General features: G+C 54.2%; 3 protein-coding genes across 5 annotated transcripts in view; 2 read left to right on the forward strand and 1 right to left on the reverse strand.

Annotated features, from left to right (window-relative positions):
* The window catches only part of B3GAT1 (beta-1,3-glucuronyltransferase 1), a 177,308-nt gene that overhangs the window by 101,520 nt on the left and 51,061 nt on the right, over positions 1-24,727 (reverse strand). The window lies entirely within an intron of this gene.
* The window catches only part of ACAD8 (acyl-CoA dehydrogenase family member 8), an 81,859-nt gene continuing 57,200 nt past the window's right edge, over positions 69-24,727 (forward strand). Inside the window, exons 1-11 of one of the 2 annotated variants that reach the window (XR_009747349.1) lie at positions 69-189; positions 674-774; positions 1,167-1,336; positions 1,563-1,672; positions 1,867-1,943; positions 2,139-2,276; positions 2,638-2,773; positions 2,878-2,975; positions 3,064-3,216; positions 3,941-4,043; positions 4,465-4,764. Coding sequence is in view for 1 of the 2 variants with exons in the window: in XM_061476162.1 (XP_061332146.1) it covers positions 84-189; positions 674-774; positions 1,167-1,336; positions 1,563-1,672; positions 1,867-1,943; positions 2,139-2,276; positions 2,638-2,773; positions 2,878-2,975; positions 3,064-3,216; positions 3,941-4,043; positions 4,465-4,517 (1,245 nt within the window). In the remaining variant the exon portion in view is untranslated. Of the gene's footprint in view, positions 190-673; positions 775-1,166; positions 1,337-1,562; positions 1,673-1,866; positions 1,944-2,138; positions 2,277-2,637; positions 2,774-2,877; positions 2,976-3,063; positions 3,217-3,940; positions 4,044-4,464; positions 5,282-24,727 lie in introns of those variants that run through there. The other variant, XM_061476162.1, reaches the window with a different exon arrangement.
* LOC133281030 (beta-galactosidase-1-like protein 2) lies at positions 5,637-23,979 on the forward strand. 2 transcript variants are annotated; one of them, XM_061476160.1, is made up of 19 exons: positions 5,637-5,740; positions 8,510-8,707; positions 8,864-8,932; positions 9,158-9,253; positions 10,244-10,352; positions 10,594-10,686; positions 13,261-13,342; positions 15,278-15,342; positions 16,258-16,342; positions 17,055-17,192; positions 17,523-17,603; positions 17,799-17,905; positions 18,266-18,412; positions 18,751-18,822; positions 19,674-19,752; positions 20,545-20,632; positions 22,022-22,136; positions 22,850-22,966; positions 23,378-23,979. In XM_061476160.1, the coding sequence occupies exons 1-19, from the start codon at positions 5,658-5,660 to the stop codon at positions 23,462-23,464; spliced, it is 1,911 nt and encodes a 636-aa protein (XP_061332144.1). In that variant the 5' UTR covers positions 5,637-5,657; the 3' UTR covers positions 23,465-23,979. The 2 variants fall into 2 exon arrangements, with proteins under 2 accessions (XP_061332144.1, XP_061332143.1); XM_061476159.1 differs by lacking the exons at positions 22,850-22,966; positions 23,378-23,979 and adding an exon at positions 7,412-7,471 and having other exon boundaries at positions 22,022-22,214.

A 24,727-nucleotide genomic window follows, 5' to 3' on the forward strand; every position in this document is an offset into this window, starting at 1 on the left:
ACCAGCGCGCAGGCGGGAGGCGCCGGGGGCCGGACTACAGCTCCCAGCCTGCACCCGAGAGCAGCCTGCGGTCCGGCCGCGCCATGGCCTGGTGCGGAGCCCCCCGAGCGGCTCGGCTGCTGCTGCCTCTGCCCCTGGCATCGCTGCGGTGCGCGGCGGGACGGCGCCGCATCGCCTCCTGCATTGACCGTGAGCAGCGGAACGGGAGGGGATGGGGACCCCCCGGGACCCGGCGCAGGGCGGTGCGGGCCGGGAGAGCCCAAGCGCTGCTTCCCCTTCCGCGGTACCTGGGGTGTATCCTGAGGATCGGCTGCGGGTCGGCGTGGCTCGGAAAGGGAGGCAGAAGGGGCGGCTCGTAGCCCTGATGCTGAGCGGGGGCTCTGGTTACTGGGGCCCAGCTGCTCTCCTCCTACGGGATTCCTGAGCGCTGCCCAGATGCATTGCTGCCGGGTGTCCCAGCGTGTGGGACTGGAGCTGCGGCATCCCTGGGAGAGGAACCAACGAATCGGTGTTGGGTGAAGCAGGATGCAGGCTCTAACTAAAGCTATAGAGGGCTGCTTTATTCTTAGCTCGCTTCTCGACTTCCTTGCAGTCCCAGTCCTTGGGACACTTGGGTGCTGTTTGACACTCGGTTTTCCTGCAGCAGACACGGTTTCTGATCTCTCTTCCCTAGCATCTGCTGGGCTCACTGAGCAGCAGAAGGAATTCCAGAGCGTTGCCCTAGATTTTGCTGCCAAGGAGATGGCTCCTCACATGGCTGAGTGGGATGAGAAGGTACCGCAGCCCCAGCAGGGTTGTACCGCTCTGCTTTCTGTCCCTTAGGACATGATGGGTCTTGGGACTCCCTAGAGGGGTGGTCCTGCAGTAGCTCCTCGGTGCTGTCACATCGTCTGTAGGGCTTGGCTTTGAAGCTGCTGCTGCAGCTGGGGTGGAAAGCCATCAGGAAGACCTTGAAGCTTCCCTGGCCAGGCTGTTCAACCACCTGAGACCTGGGTTTACTCCTGAAGATGGTCTCTATCTGCCTAAGTAGAGACAAACCATTCTGCAACCCGCCCAGTTAACGCCAGCTCTGGAGGAGTTTGGGTCTGGCCTTGCTGTACCAAAAGAGTTTGAATGCTGAGATTGAATTCATCCTGGTTACTGTGCTCCCTCTGCCTGTCCCATAGGAAATCTTCCCTGTGGACACCATGCGGAAGGCAGGCCAGCTGGGATTTGGTGGGATCTATGTGAAACCAGACGTCGGTGGCTCTGGATTGTCACGACTTGATACCTCCATAATCTTTGAAGCGCTCTCAACGGGGTGTACCAGCACCACTGCTTATATGAGCATCCACAAGTGAGTTGTTCCGTGGGCTGGATGCAGCTCCCTTGGCGCTGCTTCGTAGTTCATGTTGGGACCCTGAGCAAACCCATCCCTGTGAGGATCTCTTAGTGGTTGTGAACAAACAGGCTTCTAAAGGAGATGCCACCAGGAACTGATTCTGCCTTTGTGGCGTGCAGGATAGGATTAAGTGCTGGCTGTGCAGGCCTCCTGTAATGCTGCTCCTTCTCTGCTGCTCCAGCATGTGTGTTTGGATGATCGACACCTTTGGCAGCGAGGAGCAGAGGCGCCGGTTCTGCCCATCCCTCTGCAGCATGGAACAGTTTGCTTCTTACTGCCTGACCGAGCCAGGTGAGCATCCTCATCGGCTCCTTCCCAGGCTCCCAGCGCAGCCGAGCTGGACTTGAGCCTTCCAAGCAGCAGGGAAGTTTCTTCCTGTGCTTACCTGGGCAGTCACCGGGATGTTGGGAAGGGGCAGGTTGGGGTGGGGGGGAGGTTCAGGCTCTGGACTTGCTTCACTGGCTGCTTCCTTACCTCTTGAGCAGGAAGCGGGAGTGATGCAGCTTCCCTGCTGACCTCAGCTCAGAGGAAAGGGGACTCCTACGTCCTGAATGGCACCAAGGTACCTCCTTGCTCCTAAAGCTGCTGGATGCAGTGCATGCACAGGGTTTCATCTTTTCCATTTCCTGCTATCTCATCTCTGTATTCTCTGCAGAGCATTCACCAGAGCTGGTCCCTGAACACCTTCTGGGGTCTTCACAGCTGCAGGCTCTGGGCTAGCACACGACAGGGACCCCTTTCTCGTGCCTTTCTGCAGGCCTTCATCAGCGGAGGCGGGGACACGGATGTCTACCTGGTGATGTGTCGCACGGGAGGCCCAGGCCCCAAGGGCATCTCCTGCCTGTTGCTGGAGAAGGGAACACCAGGGCTCAGCTTTGGGAAGAAAGAGAAGAAGGTACGAGGCTTGGGGCTTGCTTCCTGGGTGCTTGAGGGAAGCGCAGGATAACGATGAGGGACCTCTTCTGGGATGGTACCAGAATCCCACCTGGACCGTTCTTCCCAAGCCAGGCCCAGCTTAGGTGAAGTTTGCCCTTTGTGAAGGGAAGGGTTTTAATGTCAGAAGCATCACGGACCGTTGGATCTGTGCCTCTTCTCAAATAGATCATTCCTGTTTCCACACTGAGGCCAGACCACATAGCCTGGGGGTGCTCTGCAGCAGCTTGGCAAGGAGACCGAGAGGCTGAGAGCAGTTCTGTGCTGGGAGCCGGAGCTGTGCTGCTCCTCGGGCAGGCTGAGGGCACTCTGCTCTTCCCCAGGTGGGCTGGAATTCCCAGCCAACTCGAGCTGTGATCTTTGAGGACTGCGTGGTTCCCATCAGCAACCGGCTGGGAGCCGAAGGGCAGGGCTTCAGCATCGCCATGAAGGGCCTCAATGGAGGCAGGATAAACATAGGTAAGAAAGCCAAGGGAGGAGGAGGAGGAAGGAGGGCAGGATCATCCTGTTCCCTGTCTGCGACTGCTTCCCATTCACTCTGTGTCCCTGCCTTCTCCCACCAGCTTCTTGTTCGTTAGGAGCTGCTCACGCCTCTGTGCTCCTGGCTCAGGAGCATCTCACCGTGCGCAAGCAGTTTGGGGAGCCCCTGGCCAACAACCAGGTACCCCCCATCAGAGCTGGGAGGGGACGAGGCCCAGGTCCCGTCCCCCCCACCTCCCTGAGACGCTGACCTGCTTTCCCCTGTGCAGTACCTGCAGTTCAGGCTGGCAGAGATGGCCACACGCCTGGTGGCAGCGCGGCTGATGGTGCGCAACGCGGCGCGGGCGCTGCAGGAGGAGCGGGAGGACGCGCCGGTGCTGTGCTCCATGGCCAAGCTCTTTGCTACCGATGCGTGCTTTGAGGTGGGCTGCTCGAAGCATCGCTTGGGAGCTTTGCAGCCCCTCCAGGGTGTCAGGAAGCAGCTGGGCACTGTCACGACCCAGCCCCAAGCACGTTCCTTGAGCCAGAAGCCTCATTGCAGGAGCAGGGTGTTCATGGGACTGAGTTCTGCAGCCCGTGGAGGCTTCACAGCTCAGGCTTGCGCTTCCTACACTGCCTTCTAGAGGACCAAAGAGGGGGACAGGACAGGGTAAAAGTCGTGCTGCAGGCTGGGAGGTGTCCCTGCTCATGGCAGGGGGTTGGAACTGGATGATCCTAAGGCCCTTCCCAACCCATTCCGTGATTCCCAGGTAGCAGGTGCTCTTTGATAGGCCACTGTTACCCCAAAACGTCCCTGAAAAGGGGAAGCAAGAAGGGAGGAAAAGGAACAGTTTCTCCCTCTCTGACCAGTAGATGGTGGTGGTGGCGTTTTGCATCGGTAGCACCACAGACATGCAGCAGCATACCCCTTAAAAGTGTTTTCCTTGGTGTTTCTGTGCTATAAATGCATCATTAATGTGAAACAGCACTTGGGTGATGCGCTGGCACTGAGAGCAGCACTGGGAGTGCCTTGCTGCCGCATCACACTTGAAAAGATGGGATTAAGTGACCAGAACAAAGACACCAGGGAGGTTCCTGGGTTCTTACCAAGCTCCTGTCCCTGCCGTGTCCTCCGTGTCCCTTCACTGGTGAGTGTTCTCTCCTCAGATCTGTAACCAGGCTCTGCAGATGCACGGGGGCTATGGCTACCTGAAGGACTACGCCGTGCAGCAGTTTGTGCGAGACGTCAGAGTCCACCAGATCCTGGAAGGTAAAGGGCACTGTTAGGGCCAGGAGAACATCATGTCTCTGACAGGGTCTGCCCTGCTCTGATCTCATTTGGGCCATTCTGTGTGCCCTCCTTTGACATCCCTTCACCCACACCCAAGACATCCTCTTTCCAGTACCAAATGGGTCCACACTCCCTCTATGTTAATAGCGAAAACCCGGATGTTGGTTTATGTCCACTGCTGGTGCTGCATCCTCCCAAAGCCCAAATTGATACAAGCAACAGCATCTGCCACTCTGAATCCTGAGAAATGTGTTGTGTTTTGCCCCAACATGTACTAAATGCCACCTCCATCACTGGGAGGAGCTTTTCTGTGCTTGTGAAACTGCTGATCTGGGGAGAATCCTCTATCTGGAGGAAAATCCTTTGACTGCCTCTCTTCTGCACCCCTCTCCTGCTGCAGGTACCAATGAGGTGATGCGGATGATCGTGGCCAGGAGCCTGCTGCAGGCCTGAAACCAGGAGCTCTTCTCCAGCCTTAAAATGCCATCGTGTGTTACACTCACTCTGTTTCCCTCCCCTGTGCACCGGCTCCATCCCTGGGAGCACGGAGGGGGATCGATATCCCTGTGGAAACAGCCTTTCTGCCTCATACTGCCTGGAAGCACACAGCTGGATGCCCCTCATATGCTGCCACCCTGTGCCTGGCAGAGCTGCTGTGCCGTGGCTCCTATTGTGCAGCCTGAGGATGCCAATCACAGCAGTGAATACGAGCCTCCGTCTCCACATCTCCATCACGGGCTGCTTGCCACACCAGAGAAACCCCAGCCTCTGCTGAGTCAGGACTGAAATGGGAACACCGGGCAGAGGTGCAGCCTTAATCCCATGGGATTTTTGCTCTTTAGGTCAAGGGAGCTATTAGCTCTGCTTTAACACCAGGCCTCTGGGGACATAGGGAACAAGTTACCCACATAACTGCAGCTCTAACCACTTGCAATGGCTTTTTAACTATGAAGCAGGATGCTTCTGGGCTACCTGGAAGCATTCCTTTTTATCCCTGCACCCCTTTCCCAATGGACCGACTGTTTGTTCTCCCTATTCCTACCACGTATTGGTGCTTAACCTAAGCGGTACGAACACTAAGGTACTGCATGGGAACAGTTAACCTGTTGTTCCTAATCGGTACTCCCTGCCCTGCACAGCGTAGGGGGAATAAATCAGTGAGTTCAGGTGTTTCCCCCCTCCCATTTGGAATCAATAAAGCAGCGATGTTGATTTGACTGATAATTCCCTTCTGGGCTATGGCAGGGATTAAACCCGGCTCCTCTTCTCCCAGCCCACGCTTCACCCATGGCAGGGCCGGGAGATGACGGACCCTTACCGCCTGCCTTGGGTCTCACCGAGGAGCGAAGCGCGCTGGCCGGGCTCGGAGCTACCTCCCCGGGTAGCGGCCGGCGGAGGGGCACAGGGACCCGCCTCTCCATACCGCCACCCTTCGCCCCGCCCTGCGGGCGCCCAGCCACCAATCAGAGGCCGCTAAGAGGCAGGCTGAGCCCGCGGCTGACCAATAGCGAGCGAGCAGCGGGCGGAGCGGACCAAGGCGGCGGAGTGAGGAGGGGGGCGCGGCGGCGGGGCCGGGCCGGGAGCGCGGCCGCCATGTGGCCGTGCGGCGGGCGGCGGCAGCGCCGTGTCGGCGGGGTCGCGCTGGTCGCGGTCGTGCTGTGGGTGCTGGTGCGGAGGTGAGAGCAGGGCCGGGAGCGGGAGCGTGGGTTTGGGGTGAAACCGGTGAATTAAGGCAGTGCCGGCGGGAGGTGAATCCATGGGGATGAACCCAAATCCTTCCTTGGGGGGGGGGGGGGGGGGGGAAGGAGCGCGCCCCGCTCCCGTTCGGCAGCGTGGGGACGGTTTGCAGCGTGAGTTGCACGGGTGATAATAAACGCAGCTCCTGCCCGTCAGAAACGGTAACGGTAACGTTGCGCTGATGCTGTCCCGGGGGATGCTGGCGCTCCCGTCAGCGCAGAACGGGAGCGGGGTTCCCGTCAGTGCCGCCGCTGGAGCCGCTCCCGTTGCGTGCACCTCGCTCCAGCCTCTCCCGGGGCCGGCTCTTCCCATCCCGTGCCCGTGCGGTACCCAGGGACCGGCGCTGTGCCCGCGGTGCTGCTGCCGCCGCCTTCTGCTCCGGGGCGTTGTTGCTCGGGGTTGTCGCTTGGATCGCATCCGTTCGGGGGTGATGCTCCTCCCTGGACGAGCCTGTGTCGCGTTGGACTGGTCCATGCCGAGCGGCAGGAGCTCTTCAGTCCCTGGCACGGGGGATGATACGAGGGAAGATGTGGTTATGCCTTGGATAGAACAGAACAGATGTGGTTATTCCTTGGATAGAACAGAACAGATGTGGTTATGCCTTGGATAGAACAGATGCAGTGGAAGGTATCCCTGCCCCTTGGAACTAGGTGAGCCCTAAGGTTCCTTCCAACCCACACCATGACAACGTGGGATTTATTACTCCCGGGATTTATTGCATGTTTATAATGGGTCCTGGAGTTCATAACAGGAAACTACCTGATCCTCGGGGCTATAGACAAGCTTTGGTTAAGTCCTTGTGTAATTAGAAGCAAAGTTCTCTTAGGGCTGGTCTTGGGTTTGTGCCACATCCGTTCCTCACAGAGGACTCTTGCAAGCCAATACCTGGTAAACGGGTGGAAGTCTGCTCCAAAGAGTGCCTGTAAACCAGGGTGTCCATCAGAAGCCGGTGGTTTTCTCCCGCTGGGAATAACCTGTACCAGGATCATTATCCCCACCACGTGCATCTGGGGCTTGGCTGCCTGGCACAGGACCCTGGTTGCCACCGGACAGCAAGTGAAGGCAAATCAAAGCTTTCCCTTCCCCCTGGCCACAGGGAGCATGGAATAAAGAGCTCTGTGTAGAGTTTAGGGGTTAAATGGAGTCTCTTGTCCTTTAGTGTGGGTCTCCGTGCTTCTCACCTCGTTTTGGCTTCATTTTCCTTCTCCTTTGGCTGCTGTGGGTATGTGGGGGAGCAATACCAAGGCTCGATCCCTGCTCATCAGAGAGGACTTGAGCTGGATTTGGGTTTTTTCATTATGGAGGTGAGAAACCCGAACCTGGGAGCTATAAATTGCTCTCCATTGGAAGCACGGAGGTGGGTGCCAGGGGGTGTTGAGGCAGGGAACGCGCCAGCTGGGTTATGGCCAGGGTTAAGTGGATGAAGCGATGGCGTTATCTTTACCTGGCTGTGTGTTTCCTGGGTGCTGTGGGCAGGGGTGAGTTAGGGCTGAGGAAGTGATCGGAAACAAGGGGTTTTCCAGCTTACTCTTGAAGGATTGGAGTCTCCAGACCCCTCTGAGCTTCCCAGCTCTGGCTTGCACCAAGCTAATCGAGACTTCCTTTTGCAGGTATTACCCGTGCCTGCTGCCGGCTGTTTCAGAGCCCTGTGGGAATGCTGTGCTGTACAGGTACCCTGGGCTTCCCAGCCAGCCCCTGCAGTAGGCTTAGTTCTCCTTGCATTGTGTTGAAGGACAGGTACTAGCTGCTGGTTAGCAATCCCTGTAAGCCCCTCTGCTAGTGCCTGCTCTGCACCTAGAGTAGAGAAAGCAGCTGGAGCTTGAGGCATTTCCCTTCCACTCCTGCTTGCTCGAGATGGGAATTCAGCCCTCACATGTGGCTGTGCGGAGGAGCAAGCTGCTGTTGTCCAGCTCTTCTGCGTGTTCAGAGCGGTGGAACTGGGATGATGGAGGCAGTTTGACTGCTTGTTGATGAAATGGTTTCTTGGTTCAGCCATAACCAGCTGCAAGGGGATAGGGAATAGACAGAGCACGCAGGAAGCATCCCGAATGGAGCTGTGGTAGCATGAGGACTCAAGGCGGTAAGTGCCGTGGAACCTGGCATCGCCTTTGCTCCTGTTCTGTTGGCAAACAACATAGTGATGGAAGCGGTGAGAAGCTGGTGCTGGCAGCTGGCTCTGCCTTTCCTGGGATGGATGTAATCCAGGACATGAAGGAAGAAGCTCTCTGTTCCCACTGAGGGCACTTTGCCTTCCGTGCATGGAGTTGGAAGGTGTCAGAGGCCACAAGGTGCTCAGGGTGTCACTACCGAGCTGCAGCTGCTGTTGGAGCAAGGACCTGGGAATCGGCCATCCCGCTGCAAAACAGGGACATCTGACAGGGAATAACTTCGGGAAGTGCTGGAACTGGGGGTGAGGAGCTGCCCTCCTCCTGTTGCCAGTGGGGTGATTCCATGCTCCGGGCCGGAGCGGTGCCACGGTTCAGTTGCAGAGCGTGGCAGAGAGGCTTGGGATGGGAGCTGCTACTGAAAGGAAGGGTAAATGCACATCGTGGGCAGGCTTCCCTCTGCCTATAGCTCTCTATGGCAAAGAGCGTGGCTTGAGGAGCAGTCAGAGCGGACCCTGCCAGGTTAGGGGAGCACGAGCAGCCTCTCGGGTCAGATTTGATCACTGGAGGCCGGGTGCTCTCATCCCTGCCTTTCTCTTCCAGGTTTAACTGGAGCGAACTGGTCCCTCTGCGGTTATGGGGGAGGACCCTGGGCCTGCAGGCAGAGCACTCGCAGTTCCTGCTGGAGGGCATGCCGTTCCGCATCTTTGGAGGCTCCATGCACTACTTCCGAGTGCCCAGGGAATACTGGGAAGATCGAATGCTGAAAATGAAAGCCTGTGGCTTGAACACCCTCACGACGTAAGTGCCCCCCCTCCCTCCCTATGGCTTCCATAGTGGTTGCTGGGATTTGTCCTCCATCCCGGCTGTTTGAAGGGATGCTTGTGCCCAGGGGTGCGCGGGGGGTCTCGGTGTGCTTCACCAATGCAGAGCCCTTTCCCCCCCTGCACTGCCCAGGTACGTGCCATGGAACCTCCATGAACGAGACCGAGGGAAGTTCGACTTCAGTGGGAACCTGGATCTCGGGTACGTGGTGCCTCTTCCAGCTCCGCTCCAGACCCGCTTGGCTCTGCTGGTTGTGGGTGAGGAGGTCGTTTCCAGCCCGTGCCTTGATCAGGCAACGGAGGCTCTCATTCCTTCTGGAGCTCCTTGGAGCTGTCGTCCCAGTCCCAGCCTCAGCAGGCAGTTGCTGTGCTGTGCCACACGGTGACTGGTGCAGGCAGGCACTGATGAAGCTCTCTGCATCCCCAGGGCCTTCCTTTCGCTGGCAGCTAAGAACGGCTTGTGGGTGCTTCTGCGTCCTGGCCCTTACATCTGCTCCGAGTGGGACCTTGGGGGTCTGCCCAGGTAAGTGTGTGCTGCTTCCCTTGGGGGGGTGGAAAAGCCCTTGGGCACACGGCTGAGCCCCCTTCAGAGATGGGGAAGGGTTGGCTGACCCCTAACCGTGCCACCCTCCTGCTGTGTGCTTGGAGAGCTGACTTGAAGACGTGAGCATTGAGGCTCGCCTGGATACTGGATCCCAGTGGAACCGGTTGTTTTCCTCACCGTCAGGGAGTGTGAACCTTAGTGGAGACACTGCAGTGGGGATTGCTGCTTGGAGTCTTCGTTTCTCAAGATGCCTTTGGCATCAGAGGGCTCGAGGTGGAATGGAAGGTGTGTGGGGATGGCTTGTGTGCCCAGAGGCAGCGGTTGGCTCTGCGTGACGGGGAAGTGCCCGTGTTGCCCTGTGCATCTTTATCACTCAGATAAAAGACTGATAAAGAGCAGCAGTGCTGTTCTCGTTTCACAGATAAAGAGCAGTGATTTTGTAACCCCAGTGAGCTGCACGCAGAGTGCAGGAGCTGAGTATTCCAGACCTCTGGCAGCGCTATTAGTTAATGCCTCCTTATGCAGAGACAAGGAAGGTGCAAGCTCGAAGCGTTACAGCGTGGCACTGGTCTGCTCTGAAGCCAATTGCTCTTTCCTCTGTTAAGACCCAACCAACAAACTAAGTCTTGGAAATGAGCAGTAGAAACCACGGGAACAATGCCTGGAGGCGTTGTTTGGGTGATGGTTGGGGTCTGTGCCCTAGGGGATGCAGGATGTTCCAGGGTAACCTTGCGAGTGGTAAGTTTAGCCCTTGAAATCCTCTTGGGAAAGGTATGAAATGAGCTTAGGCCCAAACTGCAGGCCAAAAAGAGGGGGAGAAGTTGGCAATTGCAGCCTGGCCTCACTGGAAGGGGTGATGGGCCCCCCCCGACTCGGGTGTCCATACCTGCACTGTGGCCTTAGCCAAGTTGCCCATTCCTTGAGTGGCCAGGAGACTCTGATGGATTCTGTTTGCTGCCTTTCTCGTAGCTGGCTCCTGCAGGACCCAGAGATGCAGCTGAGGACAACATACAAGGGCTTCACGGAAGCCGTGGATGCTTATTTCGACCGTCTGATGCCTCTTGTGGTCCCTCTTCAGGCAAGTCCAGCCCATTACCCTCCCTGTCCACAAGCAGGGACTGTGTGTGATGGCAGCAGGCTGAAGCAGTACCAGGGTTGTCTCTGTCAGCTCTCCAGATCCAGAGGTTTGGTTGTACACAGACGTTGGGAGGGTGGAGCTGAGTCCATCCGAGACTCCTGCATCTTCCCTGTGCCACCGAGGCTCCTTGTCCATCTGCTCAGTTCCCTGCTGACCGACTTCTCCCTCTCGTTCCCAACAGTACAAGAAAGGAGGTCCCATCATTGCAGTGCAAGTGGAGAACGAGTATGGCTCCTATGCCAAAGACCCAAACTACATGGCCTATGTTAAAACGGTAACGTTGGCACGGGCACTTGTTTCTGGGGTGAATCTCTCCTAAACACCTTCCGTATGGGAGCTGGGCTTCAGAAACCCTTGGAAGCATCAGTGCATCATCCCGCTGCTTTCCCCTTCTGTCTTTCCTCCTGGAGTGGAAGAGATGGCATATGAGCCTCTCAGGACTCGTGTTTCCCCGAGAAGAGGCTGATAGGGAAATGGGGGAGCATCTGGAGTAGATAGCTAGCCTTGAAGAAGCTGTCTCCTTCTGGTCCTGGTTGGCTTCTCTTAGCATTAGGGGAAGGTTTCTCTTTGCCTCTGACTTGCGTGGCTGTGAACAAGCCAGTGGCACGCACCTGAACGTGTGTGATCCGGAGCTCAGCTCCGGGCAGGTCATCTGCCAAGTGCCTCCCTTCCCCTTGGCAAGCAGAGACTAATCCGTGCCCTGGCCCCTGCCTCTGAGCTGAGTGATGGAGAGTTGGCCAGTGCCCATGGGGGCCAGGTTATCCCAGTGGATCTAACGCACAGAGGCAGGGTTAGGGTTGGAAGGAACCTTAGCGATCATCCAACATAAGCCTGTCCTCTTTGTTTGCCCCCAGCACAGCTGCAAGGCAGACACTTCACAGTGCTTCAAGTGCTGTTACAGGGGTGTGCATTGCTGTGAACTGGATGTTCCCTGTGCTTCTGCCTTCTGAAACCCTCCGCGTGCCCCAACTTCACCTTCAGGTTCCCTCTGGCTCCGGCTGTCCTCTTGCTTAAGGTATAGAGAGGCTCTTGCAGTGAATCAATGGTGTGGCAGGGGTCTTAACCTGCTTAGAGCAGTGCCTGCACTATCTCCATCCCGTGGAGTGATTCAGCATCGCTTAGAAGGTTCCATAGGGAGTACACAGTAACATGTGAAGGAGTTAATGGCCAGTCTGCACTGATAACAGATCAGCTTCCTCTCACCAGTCACACCAGTGGCAAGTATATAAGCAACTGGCTTGCAGAGGCCTGCATGGATGGGGCGCAGGGGCTCTGTTGTGCCTGAGCAGCGTGTTGCCTCGGTGCTTTTCCATCTCTCAGTCCTGGAAGAGCGTGTGATGCTTCCCAGACCTGCCAGAACAGATCCCCTTGCCGGGCCTGCTGTGGGTGTGTTTTTGCAGTGCTGTTTCATCATCCTCTGGTGCTGTGTGCGGCGTGCATCCGAGGAAGTGCATTGGGGTGGTTGAAGGTGGAAATGTGGGAAAGCAGGATCTGCAGGGCATCCTTTTCGGTTGGAGTGGGATCTAACGTGAGGCGGAGCTCCTGGTCTGTGTCCTGGTTTGGGTTTTAAACTCGGTTGATTCACATCTGCAGCTAGAACACACGTTGCAATCCTCCTGGAAGGAATATGCCCATTAAACCTTCCCAACCTCATGGAGCACCTGGAAGCCCTGTGCTAACCTCCCCTGTGTGGGTGCAGTGCCGTGTCCTGGCAGCTCCCTCCCCGCGCGGAGCAGGAGCTGGGATTAGCTGAGCACTCACCTGGGTCTGTTTCTATTCCTGGTTTCTCTGCTGTGCCCTGGAATGCCCTAAGCCATTCCCATGTGTGCAGCTCTCTGCTGGTTCTCCATTTCACACTTCCATTCAAGAGACAGGCAAAGAAACTTCACGTGGATACACAAGAAGCTGTGTTAGAAACTCCAGTCCCTCGGTAGCTGGATTCTATCAGCTCCCAGCATCCAGTGGGGTATCAATAAGTAATTCCAGGTCGATAAACAAGGCAGGTTGTCCCAGCTTGTCTCTAAGCTTTGTGCTGGAATTCCCTAAGGAATTCCCTGTGCGGAATGCTCCAGTCTTCTCTTTGTGCAGGCTGGTGCTGTCTGCAGCGGTTTCTCTGGTCGCGCAGCACACACGAGCCGGTGGCTGCACGTGGTGCGGGTTGCTTTATCTGATGAATGCCTTTGTCGCCACTTCAGAGGTAGGAATTCGGAGTGAGGGCACTGCAGGTTTGTTCTCCGAGCTGCTCGAGGCTGAGGGAGTGACTTCCCTGCGGGTCCAGTGAAAAGAGGGGTGAATTTGGGGTTTCCCCATCTCTCCTGCAAACACGAGCCACTGCTCTGTAAAGAAAACGCCCAGAAGAGAGCAGGCCTGATGGGAAGAGCCTTCTGTGTGCACGGGCATTTTAAAGCCTTAGGGTCCTGTTTCATACAGAGAAGAACTTGGAAATGCATTGCCTTGACTGGTGAAGAGCACCGGTACCTGAGCAGTCCGTGATGAGCTCACTGGCACATCAGCTCCCATTCAGGGAGGGTGAGCTGCTTCCACCTGAAGCCCTCTCTCGGTGGAAAGCAGTGATGCTCTTTATTTAGCTGCTCTCAGAAGGAGAGGAAACCCTGGAGTCTGATGCATCACCCTTGCAATCCAGCTTGCTAAGACAGAACAAGGTTTGGCAGCTGACTTTAAGCTTTAGGAGCAATGGGAGATGTCACGGGAATAGTGTTTCTTACCAAGACACTCCCAGTCTCAAGCTATCCCCAGAGGTGCTGATGATGTGCTCGAATGCTTTAATACCCTGACCAGCATTGAACTCGGGCTGTTAACGCAGTTGCTTCTCCTCTTTCTCCTTTAGGCCCTGCTAAACAGAGGGATTGTGGAAATGTTAATGACCTCGGACAACAAGAATGGGCTGTCCTATGGCTTAGTGGAAGGAGGTATGTGCTCGGAGCAGGTGTGTGCTTGGAGGAGAGCAGGGTAAGGCTGTTCTTTGCCAGGGGCAGCTGATGAAACATAGCCTTTGGGTGAGAGCAGTATGCTCCATTCACTAAGCTGCACCCATTAGCTGTGTTAATCAGATTACAAGGCTGGAAATACTGCTTCTTATTGCTTCATTTCAATAGATACTAAACAAGTACCTCAGCCATTATTAATAGTAATAACTTAAGAAGAAGATACCCACTTTGCAATAAACAAAGAGAAGGAAAAAGCCCATCAAAACCTTGCTTCAGAGATACAGCATCCTGTAAGGTTAGTGGGTTGGGGTAGCCCTCTCTGCTCAGCCAGCTTGCTCTGGGCTTACAGCCTCTGGTAGGTAGGTGAAGGAGGGCATCCTTTGTTAATCCCATGCAGGAGGATGATTAAAGGCATTTCCCTCCTGTTTTTCCTCCTCTTGTTCTTATGACAGGGTTTCTATGTCCAGGTTGGATGGGGCTTGGAGCAGCCTGCTCTAGAGGAAGGTGTCCCTGCCCTTGGCAGGGGCTTGGAGCTGGATGAGCTTTAAGGTCCTTTCCAAGCCGAATAATCCCATGGTTCTATGACCGTAATAAGAGAGGGACAAATTCAGCCCATGGCCCTACCCCAGCACTGCATCCTCTCACGTGTATTCTGGTGGCGTGCAGCAGTCTTCAGCCATCACCACACAGAGTCGCTCTCCCCCTTGGCTCTGCTGTGGAAGTCCCTGTTTAGCCCTCCCCATCTCCTGTGGGAACGTTGCCTGCCTCGGAGCTCGTGTTTGGAGTTGCCTTTTGCAGCGTGTTGCATGCTGAGCGCTCTTGGATACCAATTTGCCTCTTGGATGTCATAACAATCTGCTCATTAGAGTCAACGTGTCAAGTAATCAGATGTGTGGAATAACTAGGGCTCAGAGCAGTGGAGCAGCAAGGAGATTATGGAAGCACTACAGGGGAGAGAACAAAACCCGCTGTAGACATGGGTAGGCAAATAGAGAAGGCTGTGCTCTGGAGCTGAAACTGGACGTGATTTTGCTGATCCAGTTCATCACTGGTGTACTGAGTTCTGCCCTTCACGCCAGGAGCAGTCTGGTGCTCTGCAGAGGAAACTCTTGGTGGAAAGCTGTGTGTATGTGAGAGCTGCCAGCTGGGGAATGGATGGGGATGGCTTTGGGGACTGGTTCTCTGCGCAATTCCCAATGGTGTGCTGCTGATCTGCGTGGAAAGCAGAACAGAGCATGTTCACCTGCGGGATTGCCAAGGGATGCTAAATCCAGCCACGTACCAGGGGCTGGGCCCTTAATACCAGATCAATGTCTTCTAATGCGTGGGCTCCTGGAGAGAGGTTGTCCTGCTCCAGTGCTTGAAGCTCATGCAGTGACCCTGGCTACGCTGCAGCACACACCAAGGAGCTGCTGGTCCCCTCGTGCTGCACAGGGCAGAAGCACAGATTAAGCTTCCCAATTTCTATCTGCTTCACTGGTGCTGTGGTTTCTCTCACCCACCCCGCAGGCCTGACAAGCCCTAAGGTAGCAGGGGTTGATTCCTGACTCCTGGAAGCTCAGTGTGCATCCAGACTAACCGGTTTGCCTTTATGTGGTGCTTTTTATCTGAGGACCTCCAAGCGCTTTACAGCCTCTAACTAAAGCTTGTGACACCCTGGGACCTACTCTGGTGCTCTCCTTCTGGTGCCTGTGAACAGGAGAGCCACAGAGATGGCTGCAGGTATTCCACTGTGTGCTGCTGTCCAGTTTGATTCTGCATACCCAGTGAAGGCTTCGATGGGCAGCTTCTGAGGAGGCTGTAATGATGGTTTAGATGATGCTCCGCTTGCCCCTGAGCTCGTGCTGGATTCCCAATGGTCCCTCAGGCATTTTGCAGGTGGTTAAAGGAATAAACCCTTTTCCTTCTCCCCAATAGCACTGGCCACTGTTAACTTCCAGAAGCTGGAACCTGGGCTGCTGAAACATCTGGACTCGGTGCAGGTAAGGTGCAAGAGAGCTGTGTTGAGCTTGATTTGGAAAGGCAGCTCTGGAAATGGAGCTCTTGTAGTTGCTACCTTCTCCTTTTTAAGGGCTTTTATTCCAGAGGGTGATAAAACTCCTCCTTGGATGAGTTTGGTAGGGAAGGATTGATGAGACATTCCCAAGAGCTGCTCTGAGCCTGGAACAGTTAGATCCCTACAGGCACCTGCAGTTGTTTCCTCCTACTGAAACATGAGTTTCTTTAATGCCACTTAACGTGGCCGTTCCACGTGGCACCAGATAAAGCCCCTGTCAAACAAAGGGCAGAATTCCCTCTGCTAGGGATAAGTGCCATGAGGAGGGAGTGCCAGCCAGGCTGAGCTCCTGGCAAGTGGGATGGGGCTGGCTGGAATTCCCGAGGAGCTAAGGCAGGCTGTGACACATAGGAAGCAATTGCTCTGTGTCTGCAATTGCAGAGCCTTTTAATGAAGACCTAATTCCTGCAAAGGCTAATTCCTTGCTGCCAGGGCCATGTGCAGCATTAAAAAGGCATTAAGCTGCTCAGCGCTGCTGTTGTACCTTGGCAGGCATTCATGCAGCGCACCTGCACGCTCAGGGCTGGCACTGGGAAGCTGTCATTCCTAAATGGGTATTTCCAGGAGCAAAGCAGTGACGATTGGTTTGTGCTTTTGCTCTGGCTCTACCACACAACAGGATCCAGAAGTGTTTGGTGGCGCCTGGTTGAGCGCTGTGGGTTTTGCTTTGTGCCTAGAAGAGGTCTTCTCTGCTTTGCTTGGGCGCTGCAGCCCCACAGCGTCTTGTTCACAGCTCTCGGGTGCCCTGGAGAAGAAAGCACGTTGCCAAACTGCCTTTGACCGATGCTTCTCTAGAAGAGCCAGGTCTCCAGTTTAACTCCTTGGTTTTGTTTCGCTACAGAGAGATCAGCCCAAGATGGTGATGGAGTATTGGACGGGATGGTTCGATAACTGGGGGGGCCCTCACTATGTCTTTGATGCGGACGGTGAGCACTATATCCTGCTCCTGTAGGGCCCGCAGCAGTTTGCAGCCTTTGCTTTGTGGGAGGCTTTGGAGATGAAGAGCCCCGCAGCGAGTGGCTCACGTTGCTGGGCTGTGGCTTTCCTTGGGTCGTGTCAGTAAACGGCAGCTGTGGTGATGCAGGTTTTCCTCTGGGGTTCTGTGCTCTCAGTGTCAGTGTCAGTGCTGCTCTAGGGGGGTTTAAAAGTGCAGCCCAGTGATTGAAACCCTCAGGGTCACCTCCTGAGCTCATTAGGAAGGAAAACTGGTGCTGAGCACACCCAGCCCAGCCAAACCTCCAGACCCCCCCTGGGTGTCTAACCCAGGTGCTGTAGAGGCTGGGAAAGCTGTGTAATGCTATTGTCATGACTGTCTCACCCTCCTGCAGTTGTAATTGGGCCATTAGTGGTTGAGTAGAGGAGGCTGAGTAGTGCTTCCAACTCCTCTGCTTAAAAGCAGAATTCCTGTTCAAGGACATGAGCTTTACCCTTTTTCACCTATAGGAGAGCTGTATTTGAATGTATTAACGTGTCCTGGTACGTCAATAGATGTGCTGCTCTTCCTGAGGGCAAAATCCATATCCCAATCCAAATCCCTGCAGTGATACTGACTGACAAGGACCAGAATGTTTGTGTCTGGAGGAGTTTTAGCCTAGCTTCTTGCTCTGTGGCCTACCTGGCACTGCCCTTCCTTTACAGAGATGGTGAATACTGTAGCCAGCATCCTCAAACTGGGAGCATCCATCAATCTCTACATGTTTCACGGCGGCACCAACTTTGGCTTCATGAACGGTGCGTTGGAGGCTGATGAATACAAGTCAGATGTCACCAGTTATGGTGAGTTTTCTCCCATGGCCTTGCCCATGCACCTACAGAATGCAGCTCAGGCTCCCCTGTGGGCTGGTTACACTTGACAGAAGCATTGAGAAGTGATCACTACGTCCACTTTGTCGTGGAGAGATGAGTTGGAAGAGAGCTCAGAAGCAAGTACCTGTATACAAGGGGGGTTGCAGTAGTGTTTCCTATTTCCAGACCCATTCCAGGGTGTGGAGAACCCCCTCATTCTGAATTGGGAATAGAAGTCACAGATGACAACTTTGCCTCGTGTTGATAGTGCTGTCCCAGAGCTGCTGTGTGCTCCAAACCACCCCTGTGCTGCTCTTTCAGATTACGATGCTGTGCTGACAGAGGCTGGAGATTATACATCCAAATTCTTCAAGCTCCGGCAGCTCTTCAGCATGATCATTGGTAAGGAGAGATCCAGCCCCAAGTCACTGTCCTGCCTCCAGTGTTCAGGTTTCAGCTTCTTTAGCTGGAGCCCAGTGGCTCTGGTTGGTTCTTGTGCTAAAGATGGGTGGGAGAACCAAAGGAGGCTTTAAATCTGTGCTGGCCTTTGGTATCTCAAAGAGTCCATCCATCTTTATCTTTCTTTTTGCATCTCAGGCCAGCCTCTTCCTCTCCCTCCTGTGATTGAAAGCAAGGCATCATACGGTGCAATCCTGCTGCATCAGTACATCTCTCTCTGGGATGTGATACCATCTCTTCTACAGGTAGCACTACCAATCTGCATGCTGAAAGGCATCACTCCTTAGGTGGGAAGGGCAATTAGTGCTTGTTACCCCAGGAGGATAAAGTCAGGTAGGGTTTTATCAAGGGCCTTTGAAGGAGGCAAATCTTTTATCTCGCCTCTTTTACTGCCACTTCCCTTATCTTGGAATTCTGGTTTTGCAAGTCCTTGGCTCCCTTTTCTGGCACCTTCCTGGCTGTGGCTTTTGGAGAGTCAGGGGTATTGGGTGGAACAGGAGGTTTACAGGGTAGATGTGGAACACCTATCTGAAATGAGCTGCCTCTGGGTGGGCTGTCAGTGCTGAGAGCCCATTTCTGCCCTTCCATCCCTTTCTCCTTTGCAGCCCATTAAGTCAGAGTTTCCCATTAACATGGAGAATCTGCAGCTGAATGAGAGCAGCGGGCAGGCCTATGGGTACGTGCTCTATGAGACTGTCATATTCGGTGGTGGCCACCTCCACTCAAGGAACCACGTCCGTGACCGAGCACAGGTAAGGAGCAGATGGACCAGCCTCAGTCAGGTGTAAATGCTTTGGACTTGGCAGGCAGGAAATGGGTCAGCCACGAAGGGAAATGGGAAGTTCTCAGCTAAGCCCCAACCCTCACCATGTGTGAATCAGGTTGAGGTTCCGGTCTGATGGAGCTTCTGTCTTTACACAGCAGAATATTGGCTGTTCTGAGGGATGCTGTGGTTTTCCTCCCCCACTTCCACTCAGTCAGTGGCACCGAGTTCTAGTAGAGGCAATTTCCTCCCCAGATACAGCTTCACGCAGCTATGACTGTATAACTGATGAGAGGTTGCTCTCCTCTCTTGTGCTCTGCTCTGCAGGTGTTTGTTAACACCATGTATGTTGGTGAGCTGGACTACAACATAGTGGAGCTCTCCCTTCCTGAAGGACAGGTAACTGCTTGGAGACTGCTCACAGTAGGATGGGGATAACAGGACCACGACTGCTAAAGAGGAATAGCTCTGCAGGAGGCACCTCCCACTGAATCCCTTTAACAGTAGCCTGACACAGGGAATGGTTGTTATACCCCAATGAGACACTGTTTCACCAGTGAAATACAGGGTGGTTTCACTGCCAAGTGAGGGTTTGTGCTTGAGGAGTGGGGTTTGAATACATCTCCATGGAGAAGATTCAAGTCACTGTTGTCTTTGCCACACATTCTACAGCTGCAACCGTGTAGGCTTCACCTTCCTTAGCACAAAGCAGCTTTTAAGGGGGTTTGGGGGCTTTTGCACATTTTAGGACTTAAATAAAATGAGGGGGGATGTCTCTTTTTTGCTCTGAGAGCAATCTTACCCTGGCAGAAGTTGGCAGTAAGACCAGTGCATTGATTGAAGCATGTCAACAGAGCCGTGCATGGCTCCTGGGTGAGTGGGTCGGATACAGGAGTTGTTCTTTTGACTTGATGGAGAGGTGTCTGACATGAGCTGTACTGTGTCAGACTCCGTTTCTGGCTCTGTGGATGATACCAAAATGATGCTTCAGCTTTTAACAGCAAGAAAAACCCAGCTCTTACGAAAAGGCTGAGAGTTGCTCAGGGGCATCACTGCTTGTAGTAGGTAGAAGGTACAAACCTGCCCCATGATCCAGAGCTTTCAACAGGCAAAATGCAACTGCCAAAGGTATTGGTGCCACCTTCCCTCTATTCAACACCTCCACTGGCCTCTATTAGCCAGGCACTGGGGCTGATACAGCACATGCTGAGCACTGGTCCAGCTGATGCTCTTCCTTATCTTTCTTACAGGGATTCAGGCAGTTGAGACTCTTGGTAGAGAACCGTGGTCGTGTCAATTATGGCCTGGCACTCAATGAGCAGAGAAAAGGTAAGTGAAGTTCTTTGTTCTCCCACTGTCCTACATAGTTCTCTGAGTATAAGCCCTGCAGAACTGAGTTTGATGCTGGAGGATCACAGCAGTTAAAAGCTCACCCAATTCCAGGAGGAGCAAATTGAGCGTACTAAAACGTTCAGGTCTGACCCAGCTGTGGAGCTGCACGAGGTCAAGCCCCCAGGATTCCATTTTAGTGGGGAGTTAGGTGCAAAACCTGCACGAAACAGACCAATGGGCTTGGGCACGTGGCTGTACTCAGCTTTACTGCAGAAGAGGTGCACAAAGCCTCTGTGACAGTCTCAAAGGCACTCCTGTAAGTAGGAGGCTGGATTAGGACCCAGCTTTGCCTGCTACGTAGAGGATAACTTTATGTAACAAGAGAGTGCAAATGGCTTCTTCAGGTGCCCTGAGATCCGTGGATGAACAGTAGTGGATGCTCAAGCCCCTGGCACCTTGTGCTGTGCCTGTTAGAGAAGCAGCCCATTGGCTGCTTTATAGCTGGTCAGCTAAACCCAGCAATGCACCCTGGCTGCTGCCTGTGCCAGCTGTGCCTTCTGCTTCAGCAGTGCTTAATGGCTTGGTGGGTAGAAGCAAAGGAGAGAGTGGGGAGGCCAAAGCCCAGTGATGTTCCCTACTCAATCTGGATGAGCAGTGGGACCACATGGACTCGTAATTCCATTGCAGAACATGGCTGCTTTCCATCTCCCGCTGTTCCTCACGTTCCAATAGGAAGATCTCTTAGCTTTAGCTGTTCTTAGCTCTTCATCACCCCCATTGCTCTTGCAGGCTTAATTGGTGATGTCTTCTTGAATAATACCCCCTTGAGGAACTTCAAGATGTACAGCTTGGAGATGAAACCTGCCTTCATGAAGAGGTTTGTGGCATTGAAAACTCTTTCCTTCCTCGTTTGAAACCAACTTTTACCAACAGGGCAAAATCTGCTCCATAGCAGTTCCATATGGCAGGCAGCACAAGGTAAAGCAGGGGATGCTTTGTCTGTGCCGTGATTTAGGGGTGAAGTGTATTCCCACTGTGGAGGATTTAAAGGCTTCCTTCAGAGCAGGGTTCGATCAGGCAGGTAAGAGCGTGGCTCCCCCAAAGGGATGGGTCCCAGCACACCCAGGAGCTGGGCTGAGGATCTGAAAGGTCTTTTCCAACCTGGTTGTTTCTGTGATTCCCTGTTGGAGATGACTTAGTAATTCAAGCTCACAAGAGATGGATTAACTCTACTACTGATAGTACATTAACAAGCAGGGGGAAGTCAAGGAGCCTCTTATAGAAAAGACCTTAGCAAATGTTTAAGGCAACAGACACCCTATGGACTCTGGCCACCATCCTGAGAGCCTGTTTGCAGCTTGTTCATTCCAGAAAGGAACACAGTGTGCATCCCCCGGGATCTCACAGCTCCTGTGGTGTGTGTAGGAAGGAGAATGGAGGCCATGAAATGGCTTTTCAAAGGGATCTGGGCATTTCTGAGGCTGATCTTAGGAGGTGCTGGGGGGGCTACTGGAAGGGTATTGATGGGGTGACTCCCATAAGCTTGGGCTGCAAGTGAGCTGCCATACCCAGGCTAAAGCAAGGTTGGTCAGCACTGGCAAGTGCCCAGGAGCAGCAGAACACAGCGGAGAACCACTTCAGTGGGTGGGAGGGTGTGAAAGGCTTTTAGCTTGAGTGCTCCCCAGTTATTCAACTGCACTGGATCAGCGGCTTCCCTGATTCCAAGAGCTGCACCTCCTAAGGGTCAGAAGGAACACGTGGGACCCCCACACTCCTCTGTTCCTCTTCTGTTTGCCCCCTGCCCCCAAACTGTTGCCACAGGTAAGAAATGGTGCCAGATTGCCCCCAGTTACCGCAGGTTCCCATGGACGTGTCTGTGTTCCTCACCTGGAACGCGGGCAGGAATGTGTGGTTTGAATCCTGTCAGCTCTGCAGGTTTTCCTCTAGCACATGCCAGCCACCTCCATTGCGGCTTGCACCGCGGTATCTGAAGGAGGACGGGCACTTCAGTAGTGTTAGAGACGGTGATAGCCCCATAGAGCCTTTTCCTTTGTACCAGGAGTGGGGCTGTTGGTGATGTGGCAAGCACAGGATAACAAAGACCCCCTTGGTGCTTGCCTTGGCTATCTGCAGATGACCACTCCATCCCTTTGCAGCATGAGGGCCCCCCTCCCTCTAGAAAGCAACTGCTTGACACTGCAGGCACGCAAAGCAGTGGCAGCCCTGCTGTAACAGCTCCGTGCTGTGTTTGCTCCTTCTCTGCCAGCTTGCAGCGTGTGACGGGCTGGAGCGCCGTCCCGGATTACTTTGTGGGTCCAGCTTTCTTCCGTGGAAGGCTGTGGATCGAGCATCAGCCCCAGGACACGTTCCTGAAGCTACAGGCAAGTCCTTTGTGTTTTCTGGATCAAGAGGTTTGGAAGCTGCGTGGTCTGGGCTCTGTGTAGTCTGTAGTGGTCCTGCTGGGAGAACACGGGCGATGCTGAGCCTGCAGAGCTGCTCCTCTATTGACAGTGTTTTCTGCTTGCTACTCTCTAGTTGCAGAGCACACCAAAGGAAGGAGGCACTGGTTTTAACCCTACCTCCTCAATGGGGCATGGAAAGAGGCACTTCTTTGTAGACGTGAGAGTTAGCATTCGCTCACATCTTCCTTCTGTGGCTTATTGCTGCTCTTGCAGAGAACTCCAGCTATCGTTCAGCTTCCTTCTCTGATTTCATTCCCTTCAAGCCAGGGTTGATGCCAATCATTATTGTAGTGCTCCCTTTTCCAGTTATGCTTTGCTGTCAGTGCAGGATTTCTGTCACCTGGGGAAATAGGTGGGAAATAGGTTCTGTGCCTGGGAAGAAATCACGATGTGTCTGTCAAAAGGATGAGGTTTTCCTGTACAAGCTTTGGAAGCTTTATCCTTTTCATTAGTGCTTTAGGGATAACTCCTGTTCAATGGGGCTTAAACGTTCCTGGCTTCAGGGAGAGCAAGCAGAAAACCTGCGGGAAGTGGCCTGGAAGAAGGCGAGTGTGAAGCAGACCGAATTCCCAGTGGGAATGCCAGGCAGGCAGTACAGCTGCCTCCGTAACCCGGTGTTCTCCTGGTTCTAGGGCTGGGAAAAGGGAGTTGTGTTTGTCAACGGGCAGAACCTGGGCCGCTACTGGAAGATCGGCCCTCAGGAAACACTCTACCTTCCTGGTCCCTGGCTGCGGAAAGGGAGCAATGAGGTGAGAGCTTCCCCTTTGCTTGCTCGATGCAAGATCCTGCCCCGAGCCAGGTCCCAAAGAGCTGGACATAGATCATGTATTGATTGCCTGTGTCCCAGCTGCAAAGCAGTGCGGCACAGAGGAAGGAGGCTGCTCTCTCCTAAGGTCTGGGAGATGAGGGATTGTGGCTCTGACAGCCGGTGAGACATGATGGGGATGGCAGCTCGACTTCGAAGCCATCACGTTCCAAATCAAGGCAAACCTGATTTGGTTCATGTTCAGCAGCGTGTGGTGCTGAAGAATCCCAGTCACTGCTCAGAGCTCTCTCTAAGTGCTGCTGCCTTCCCCTACTGGGATGGTGTGCCTTTTCCTCCTCAAACTGCTGACAGTAACCTTGTGTGAGCAATGGTTTTGTGTCCCTTTCTTCTGCAGATTGTCATTTTTGAGGAGCGCACTGCAGGAAGGATCATACAGTCTGTGGACATTCCTTATTTAGGAAGGACCCAGTATGTGGACTGATGAAAGCTTCTTCCCCATGTTTGGTTCACCTTGAACATTCCTGGTTGCATGGCTGGGATGTGATGGTCCAGGCACTTGGGCATGTTAAATCCCACTCGACCCAGGTAAAGGATTTACGCTTTGGCAGTAAGTTCAGAAGAGAGAATGGGCCCTGAAGGTGGGTCTGTTGTTTCATAGATGGATGTGGAAGCTCATCTCCCTGGACTACTGAGGACCCACAGCTTGGGTGGCTGCGCATGATGCTATGGACAGCCTGAATGTGGGAGAGTCAAAGTGCTAGAGGCAGGAGAAGGAGAGAGAAAGAACTAAAACCACCCGAACTGAAAGCTGAGCCCAGCTCCCCAGTGACTTGCAAGATGTGTTGTTATTGGCCTCCTCGTTTCTATCATTAGATAGTGAGAAAATAGTTGGTGAACATGGGAGGAACGAGGTGTGGAGAACTCAGCAACTCACTCTGCAAAGAGGCCGTTTCCTTGTTCACTCGTTGGAAGCCAGGCTGTCGTCAGATGGCTTTAATTCAAGCTGTTTTCCCACTCAGTTTTACTCTGGGGGTTTGTGTCTCTCTCAAAAAGGATTAAAAAGGGTTTGAAGAAGTGACCTGTGTGTCGTCCCCTGTCGAACACATCAGTGTGTTTCAGGCAGGAATGAGGACTCGCAAGGAGGAGAAAGGACCGGTTCGTTTTCAGTCATCCCTCCTCTCTGCTCACGCTGGGAAGCACCTGAAGGTGAAATCCCCCCTTGTAAAAGGAGCAGGGATCAGGTTTGGGTTGGGATAGAAGGGATTGCAAGGGGGAGAGCACATCTGTTCTTCCCAGTTAAACCCGCTCTGAAAGCTTGGCGTCTTGGGTCCTGTGTCCTTTTTGTCCCTCAAAGAGAAACCCAGGATGTAGGGAATCGTGAGCTGTTGGGTTTAACCCCCCTGCCCAGCAGTCACTGAGCAGCTGCCACCTCTTTAGATCAAATTCCAGCTGGGAATCTCCGAGAAGCCGCTCAGCCCCTGCTTCGTATCCCAGTGAGCAGAGGGGCCGGGCTATGAGGGAAGCAGTTCAGGGTCTGCTGGCTCTTAGAAACCATTGTTTTATTAACAAATGTCAATAGAGTTTGTTTCAAAGTGAGGACAGCGCAGCTGGAACACCCTGCATCCACCCTGCTCCCACCCAGCACACAGCTCTGCGCCCCGGCACCGCTGCTGCCCTCTCCGCACGTTGGAAGGGTCCAGGCTGGTGGCACCAGCTTGGAGGAGGATGGAGCACGTATGGATGT

This window comes from Pezoporus flaviventris, unplaced genomic scaffold, assembly GCF_033815535.1.
Source record: "Pezoporus flaviventris isolate CSIRO_AGI_PZ_B2104156 unplaced genomic scaffold, CSIRO_AGI_Pfla_v1 ptg000093l, whole genome shotgun sequence".
Lineage (NCBI taxonomy): Eukaryota > Metazoa > Chordata > Aves > Psittaciformes > Psittacidae > Pezoporus > Pezoporus flaviventris.

Excerpts from the sequence above, each read along its gene's own strand:
- LOC133281030 (XM_061476160.1), top strand. The coding sequence starts at position 5,658 with ATGTGGCCGTGCGGCGGGCGGCGGCAGCGCCGTGTCGGCGGGGTCGCG. Across the intron at positions 8,933-9,157 it reads AGTGGGAACCTGGATCTCGG|GGCCTTCCTTTCGCTGGCAG; the intron begins GTACGTGGTGCC and ends CTGCATCCCCAG. Across the intron at positions 18,413-18,750 it reads ACGTCCGTGACCGAGCACAG|GTGTTTGTTAACACCATGTA; the intron begins GTAAGGAGCAGA and ends TCTGCTCTGCAG.